Consider the following 9179-nt stretch of genomic DNA (forward strand, 5'->3'; position numbering starts at 1 on the left):
TATTGATGAACTGTTGAAATCAGTAGGACTTATTGAACTATAACTATATGTCCATGAACTGTTGAAATCAGTATGACTTATTGAACTATAACTATTGATGAACTGTTCAAATCAGTAGGACTTATTGAACTATAACTATTGATGAACTGTTGAAATCAGTATTACTTATTGAACTATAACCATATGTCCATGAACTGTTGAAATCAGTATGACTTATTGAACTATAACTATCCATGAACTGTTGAAATCAGTATGACGTATTGAACTATAACTATCCATGAACTGTTGAAATCAGTAGGACTTATTGAACTATAACTATTGATGAACTGTTGAAATCAGTATGACTTATTGAACTATAACTATGAACTGTTGAAATCAGTAGGACTTATTGAACTATAACTATTGATGAACTGTTGAAATCAGTATGACTTATTGAACTATAACTATTGATGAACTGTTGAAATCAGTAGGACTTATTGAACTATAACTATTGATGAACTGTTGAAATCAGTATGACTTATTGAACTATAACTATTGATGAACTGTTCAAATCAGTAGGACTTATTGAACTATAACTATTGATGAACTGTTCAAATCAGTAGGACTTATTGAACTATAACTATTGATGAACTGTTGAAATCAGTTGAAATCAGTATGACTTATTGAACTATAACTATTGATGAACTGTTGAAATCAGTATGACTTATTGAACTATAACTATTGATGAACTGTTGAAATCAGTATGACTTATTGAACTATAACTATTGATGAACTGTTGAAATCAGTAGGACTTATTGAACTATAACTATATGGCCATGAACTGTTGAAATCAGTATGACTTATTGAACTATAACTATTGATGAACTGTTGAAATCAGTATGACTTATTGAACTATAACTATTGATGAACTGTTGAAATCAGTAGGACTTATTGAACTATAACTATTGATGAACTGTTGAAATCAGTAGGACTTATTGAACTATAACTATTGATGAACTGTTGAAATCAGTAGGACTTATTGAACTATAACTATTGATGAACTGTTGAAATCAGTAGGACTTATTGAACTATAACTATTGATGAACTGTTGAAATCAGTAGGACTTATTGAACTATATCTATCCATGAACTGTTGAAATCAGTAGGACTTATTGAACTATAACTATTGATGAACTGTTGAAATCAGTATGACTTATTGAACTATAACTATATGGCCATGAACTGTTGAAATCAGTAGGACTTATTGAACTATAACTATTGATGAACTGTTGAAATCAGTAGGACTTATTGAACTATAACTATTGATGAACTGTTGAAATCAGTAGGACTTATTGAACTATAACTATCCATGAACTGTTGAAATCAGTATGACTTATTGAACTATAACTATATGGCCATGAACTGTTGAAATCAGTATGACTTATTGAACTATAACTATTGATGAACTGTTGAAATCAATAGGACTTATTGAACTATAACTATATGGCCATGAACTGTTGAAATCAGTAGGACTTATTGAACTATAACTATTGATGAACTGTTGAAATCAGTAGGACTTATTGAACTATAACTATTGATGAACTGTTGAAATCAGTAGGACTTATTGAACTATAACTATTGATGAACTGTTGAAATCAGTAGGACTTATTGAACTATAACTATTGATGAACTGTTGAAATCAGTAGGACTTATTGAACTATAACTATTGATGAACTGTTGAAATCAGTAGGACTTATTGAACTATAACTATTGATGAACTGTTGAAATCAGTAGGACTTATTGAACTATAACTATTGATGAACTGTTGAAATCAGTAGGACTTATTGAACTATAACTATTGATGAACTGTTGAAATCAGTAGGACTTATTGAACTATAACTATTGATGAACTGTTGAAATCAGTAGGACTTATTGAACTATAACTATTGATGAACTGTTGAAATCAGTAGGACTTATTGAACTATAACTATTGATGAACTGTTGAAATCAGTAGGACTTATTGAACTATAACTATTGATGAACTGTTTGAACTATTGAACTATAGCTATTGATGAACTGTTCAAATCAGTAGGACTTATTGAACTATAACTATTGATGAACTGTTGAAATCAGTAGGACTTATTGAACTATAACTATTGATGAACTGTTGAAATCAGTAGGACTTATTGAACTATAACTATTGATGAACTGTTGAAATCAGTATGACTTATTGAACTATAACTATTGATGAACTGTTCAAATCAGTAGGACTTATTGAACTATAACTATTGATGAACTGTTGAAATCAGAACTATAACTATTGATGAACTTATTGAACTATAACTATATGACTTATTGAACTATAACTATGAACTGTTGAAATCAGTAGGACTTATTGAACTATAACTATTGATGAACTGTTGAAATCAGTAAATGAACTAGTAGGACTTATTGAACTATAACTATTGATGAACTGTTGAAATCAGTAGACTTATTGAACTATTATTGAACTGTTGAAATATAACTATTGATGAACTGTTGAAATCAGTATGACTTATTGAACTATAACTATTATGAACTGTTGAAATAGTATGACTTATTGAACTATAACTATTGATGAACTGTTGAAATCAGTATGACTTATTGAACTATAACTATTGATGAACTGTTGAAATCAGTAGGACTTATTGAACTATAACTATTGATGAACTGTTGAAATCAGTAGGACTTATTGAACTATAACTATTGATGAACTGTTGAAATCAGTATGACTTATTGAACTATAACTATTGATGAACTGTTGAAATCAGTAGGACTTATTGAACTATAACTATTGATGAACTGTTGAAATCAGTAGGACTTATTGAACTATAACTATTGATGAACTGTTGAAATCAGTATGACTTATTGAACTATAACTATTGATGAACTGTTGAAATCAGTAGGACTTATTGAACTATAACTATTGATGAACTGTTGAAATCAGTATGACTTATTGAACTATAACTATTGATGAACTGTTGAAATCATATGACTTATTGAACTATAACTATTGATGAACTGTTGAAATCAGTAGGACTTATTGAACTATAACTATTGATGAACTGTTGAAATCAGTAGGACTTATTGAACTATAACTATTGATGAACTGTTGAAATCAGTATGACTTATTGAACTATAACTATTGATGAACTGTTCAAATCAGTAGGACTTATTGAACTATAACTATTGATGAACTGTTGAAATCAGTATGACTTATTGAACTATAACTATTGATGAACTGTTGAAATCAGTATGACTTATTGAACTATAACTATTGATGAACTGTTGAAATCAGTAGGACTTATTGAACTATAACTATTGATGAACTGTTGAAATCAGTAGGACTTATTGAACTATAACTATTGATGAACTGTTGAAATCAGTATGACTTATTGAAATAAAAAATATTTGATTCAAAGCTAGGGGGTGGGGTTATTGAAGAAGGATGAATTTATTACTACACATATATTGCTGGGTGTATAGATGGAAGTATGAGACACACCTAATGGTATTGATACAGGTCCTCAATCTATAGATTACCACTGATGAATTCAGAATAAAATTTCCAACAAAAAGATCTCATTTAAGTGGAAAATTGATATAGACATCACCACCATCGATATATTTAACCATAAACCAACATATCACAGACATCTAGGTTGATGTAAATTAAATCTCACAGTCGATGAAGTACTGAGAAAAGTAAATCTTGAAGATGTTTATTTTCGAGGCAGCTATATGTACATATTGATTAATTTCTCGATTTATGAACTGTTATAAGTTTAGTTTTTGTTGCTTAAGTCCTATTAACAGCCAAGGTCACTAAAAGATGTGCCAACAAGTACCTGCCAATGCAGGCCTTGATCCTGCAACCTAAAGGTGAAGGGCTAGTGATAAAGATTGTCAGAGGTCTTAACCACATGCCCCTCCTTCCCCCAGCCCCCACCACTTTACCACATGCCCCTCCTTCCCCAACCCCCACCACTTAACCACATGCTCCTCCTTTCCCAACCCCCACCACTTCACCACATGTCCCACCTTTCCCCAGCCCCCACCACTTTACCACATGCCCCTCCTTCCCCCAACCCCCACCACTCCCCCAACCCCCAACCACATGCCCCACCTTCCCCCAGCCCCCACCACTTTACCACATGCCCCTCCTTCCCCCAACCCCCACCACCCAACCCCCACCACTTAACCACATGCCCCACCTTCCCCCAGCCCCCACCACTTTACCACATGCCCCTCCTTCCCCAACCCCCACCACTTAACCACATGCCCCTCCTTCCCCCAACCCCCACCACTTCACCACATGCCCCTCCTGCCCCAACCCCCACCACTTAACCACATGCCCCTCCTTCCCCCAACCCCCACCACTTCACCACATGCCCCTCCTTCCCCAACCCCCACCACTTAACCACATGCCCCACCTTCCCCCAGCCCCCACCACTTTACCACATGCCCCTCCTTCCCCAACCCCCACCACTTAACCACATGCCCCACCTTCCCCCAGCCCCCACCACTTTACCACATGCCCCTCCTTCCCCAACCCCCACCACTTAACCACATGCCCCTCCTTCCCCCAGCCCCCACCACTTTACCACATGCCCCTCCTTCCCCAACCCCCACCACTTAACCACATGCCCCTCCTTCCCCCAGCCCCCACCACTTCACCACATGCCCCTCCTTCCCCAACCCCCACCACTTAACCACATGCCCCTCCTTCCCCAACCCCCACCATGCACCACATGCCCCTCCCCCCAACCCCCCCACTAACCACATGCCCCATCCCTTCCCCCTAACCACCCCCACCACTCCCAAAGGTATAAGTACTTACTTGTGACAACACAAAATGACAGCAATATACGACTATTATACTCATAAACAAACTCTGCCACCTGATTGTTACCTCCATTTTGAACTTGTCACATGATTTGTCATCAATGGATCAGTTTGATAGGATGTATCAGTGTCAGTGTGACATGGGGTTAAACCCAGAGTTGATTTCTCAAACAGGCCCAATGGGCCTGCATAATACAACTACATGATATTCAATGCTTTTCACAATACATGTACAATCCAGACTATAAAGATTAAAACAGTATTAACCACTTTTAAACTCTTTCATTCTTCTATTTATTTAGGAGAAGTAGTTAGGATATTTTAACAAATTTGACCCCTCTGACCTCAACATTGTGGGTTTAACAAAAAAAAATAGTCCTCATCCAAGGAATATATGAGCTAAGATCATGGGTGTAAAAAGAAGTAATTTAAGTATTTCAACAAATCTAACTAATGTGACATTGAATATGGTTCAAGAACAAAAATGGAATACCAACATGTGAATATAACCATAATCCAAACTCAAATTCAATCAAAATAAGGCAAAAAATGAACAAAAGAATTAAAGATTTATACGGAGACTCCTGAAAAGTACAAGAATAGGAACAAGTGTTCCAGAAGAGTAAGTATCTTCTGCTCCATTGCTGACACCCGCCATGTAAATCTTGGTCAATCCAAATTAGTCATGTCACAATCTCAGATGAGAACAAGGTAAACGACAATAGAATCAACTGGCAAGATTATCAAGGATATCAAGCATCATATCACACAAAGAAACAGAATATTTCTAAATGAGATCATTATAACGACTGTAAAACTTCCCCATAATTTTCATCAATCTGCATCTCTTGAAACCTTGTTTTGAGTTTGTCTGTCAGTCTTGCATGAAAATCATGATATTATGAACAGACCATTGAATTTTGAATCAGTTGTGACATGTAAACTCCATAGGTTTGGGATGCAGGCATGTTACTATCCAGAAATGGAAAATTCACACTAGGTTGCTTATCATACAGCTTGGTGGAAATGTGCCCATGGTCATTTCTTCATCCACATAACCAACCTGTCAAATATGATCGAAGGCCTTTTGGTAGGTAAGAAGAGTTATTTAAGTACATTAACAAATCTGACCTTCATATGATGCAGACTTTGATGTTCTCCAGTTCAGGAACCTGAGCAAAATGTCATGACCCAACTCCCAAGTGATTCTTCAAAAGAAGATTTTTTAAAGAAAGTATTGACAGACAATGCAACACAGCAAAACTTGATTGACCCCTTGGGCCAGAGTTAAGTGAAAGGGTATTGTTCCATTTTCTTTTCTCCTCAAATTCAATTTAACAGTACAAGACAGGATACATCTGATAAAAAGCAGTACATAGCAGATTCATTGAAGATGTACTGATCTGTTCCTACATTCAAAAAATAAAAACACCATTTCAGTGACAGTGATAAAGATTTATTGCAAAAATATTTCCTATATCAGAGAGATCTTACATAGAGTATAAACCCATGGTGATATCTTAACAAATACTGTGAATCTCTCCACAACACATTCTCCACAGTATATACGTAATATATACTGGGATATTTCATGAAAAGAAACCTTTTCCTCCCATTCAAAATGACAACTTTTTATTGTGTAATATTACTTATTGTTGGTCAAATTCATCTGGTAGTATGAAGTCAGAGATAGTGACTTCCTACAGACCAACACAAACATATATATACACCGTAATGTATATCACTTAAACATTTTCACATTCATACACGAAGAGAGTCAATCATAAATTCCAATCCTTCACAATTATTTCTACGGAAACAACTTTGGATGACATTCATGTTGATTTGGATACCGATATCGGACTCTAACAACTCATCATTCGTGAATGTTGATTTGGTTACCGATATCGGACTCTTAACAACTCGTCATTCGTGAATGTTGATTTGGTTACCGATATCGGACTCTAACAACTCATCATTCGTGAATGTTGATTTGGTTACCGATATCGGACTCTTAACAACTCGTCATTTGTGAATGTTGATTTGGTTACCGATATCGGACTCTTAACAACTCGTCATTCGTGAATGTTGATTTGGTTACCGATATCGGACTCTAACAACTCATCATTCGTGAATGTTGATTTGGTTACCGATATCGGACTCTTAACAACTCGTCATTTGTGAATGTTGATTTGGTTACCGATATCGGACTCTAACAACTCATCATTCGTGAATGTTGATTTGGTTACCGATATCGGACTCTTAACAACTCGTCATTTGTGAATGTTGATTTGGTTACCGATATCGGACTCTAACAACTCGTCATTCGTGAATGTTGATTTGGTTACCGATATCGGACTCTAACAACTCGTCATTCGTGAATGTTGATTTGGTTACCGATATCGGACTCTTAACAACTCGTCATTCGTGAATGTTGATTTGGTTACCGATATCGGACTCCAACAACTCATCATTCGTGAATGTTGATTTGGTTACCGATATCGGACTCTAACAACTCATCATTCGTGAATGTTGATTTGGTTACCGATATCGGACTCTAACAACTCATCATTCGTGAATGTTGATTTGGTTACCGATATCGGACTCTAACAACTCATCATTCTTGAATGTTAAATCATTTTTAGATCAGAGTTCACTAAATCACTTATTCACAAATATGTCTAAAAAGGAAAGTTTGCGAAAAAGAGTATTCACCAAATCTAAGTGATTTTCAATACACAGATCACAGTAATCTTCAGAATAACACAGCAGTGTTCATGTACAAGCATGGCAAATGTGTACTTTTAAAAAGATATAAATAACTTCACAAAACAAAAATATTTTGGCATATGACAAAAGTTCCCTGAAATTAAGAAGATCTTGTCGTTTATGTAAATAAGATATGTAATGTTTTATGTATTAGGAATGATTGATAAAATATGGAATGTTTTATCTCTAGCATAGTGAACCGTTATCATAACATTCTCTTATACACAGTCAAATCTGTGAACAAAGACCACTTTTGGGAAGTTGACAAACCTGTGTAAAGAGACCACCTTTTGAAAGTCTATCAAAATGTGTACAGACACTACCTTCGGAAAGTCTACAAACCATGTTTGGGAAGTTGACAAACCTGTGTACAAAGACCACATTTGGGAAGTTGACAAACCTGTGTACAAAGACCACATTTGGAAAACTTTTTAATCTGTGTACAGAGAACACATTTGGTGTCTACAAACCTGTTTACAGGAACCACCTTGAGCATTCTTTAAACCTGTGAACAGAGCCCATCTTCAAGCAGTCTTAACACAAACAGTAAATTTTTACATTAATGAGACATTTGTGGTTTGATGGCTAAAGCTGAACCATATTTAACTCAGTATTTGTCCCATTTTAAAGCAATTTTGTATAGATGAGTCTTTATTGTATTACATGTTATCAATATCATGCTGCAAACATTTCAAATTTTTGTAAAGGTTGTTATTGTACCTTGTTACACATCACTTGGACAGAGTAGTTTACATACAGCACTAATCAGGGTTTCACAGCACATTTCCAAAAAGAAAAAATCTTTTCCTAATTAATATGCAGTATTAGAGACTTATGTGTACTTCACACCACAACAGCACAACTATAAGGTGATGAAGTAGTTTTACTGAGTTGTGAAATGTATGTAAAATTTATAAACTTTATTTATTTTACAACAATTGCCTAACAAATACTAGTATCTTATATTAATCACTCTCGTTGACCCCAATGTAAGCGCACAAGGGGTGTTATTGTGGGAGGTAGCCAGAATACCAAGGGAAAAGCAACCTGGTCAGGCAGGTAACCCAAATACCTTTTCACATCCGTTCCCAGAATTGAACCCTGACAGCTTAGTGAAAGGCTAGTGCGATACCACTGCACCACCTGACCACCCATGATAATACACATGTTCCCTGTAAAACATGGGTTCTTCATGGGTACTGTGGTTTCCTGCAACAACTTCTATCCATGCCAACAACAACAAAGCGTAAAATTTGAATACCTGAGGTAACTAGTTTATAAATTGTTGTAAGATATACAAAGTACATGCAATGTATATGGTAAGAGCTATGAAACAGGTGTAGAAAAACTTCCCAATATCATCTTTTGATAAACAATACAAAACATCATAATCATATTGATATTGAAATATTTTAACAAATGCAGCTGTAGAGAATTAATTAATGTAGAATCAAAGAAATTTTGAAGGAAATAATTCTTAGCCATATTGCTAATAATAGTTAAAATGAAGTTTGCTAAATGGTCCATTGCACTATATACAACTATTAA

At 35.3% G+C, this 9179-nt stretch overlaps 1 protein-coding gene across 1 annotated transcript; it reads left to right on the forward strand.

Annotated features, from left to right (window-relative positions):
* The first annotated feature begins 3977 nt into the window (after window positions 1-3977).
* On the forward strand, window positions 3978-4364 carry LOC132565478 (uncharacterized). Its single transcript, XM_060230128.1, has one exon. It carries the CDS (start codon window positions 3978-3980, stop codon window positions 4362-4364), a length of 387 nt encoding a protein of 128 aa, XP_060086111.1.
* The last annotated feature ends 4815 nt before the right edge of the window (window positions 4365-9179 follow it).

Source organism: Ylistrum balloti, unplaced genomic scaffold (genome assembly GCF_031769215.1).
Source record: "Ylistrum balloti isolate Yb309-2 unplaced genomic scaffold, AGI_CSIRO_Ybal_v1 Utg369724, whole genome shotgun sequence".
Classification (NCBI taxonomy): domain Eukaryota; kingdom Metazoa; phylum Mollusca; class Bivalvia; order Pectinida; family Pectinidae; genus Ylistrum; species Ylistrum balloti.

Excerpts from the sequence above, each read along its gene's own strand:
- LOC132565478 (XM_060230128.1), top strand. The coding sequence starts at position 3,978 with ATGCCCCTCCTTCCCCAACCCCCACCACTTAACCACATGCTCCTCCTT.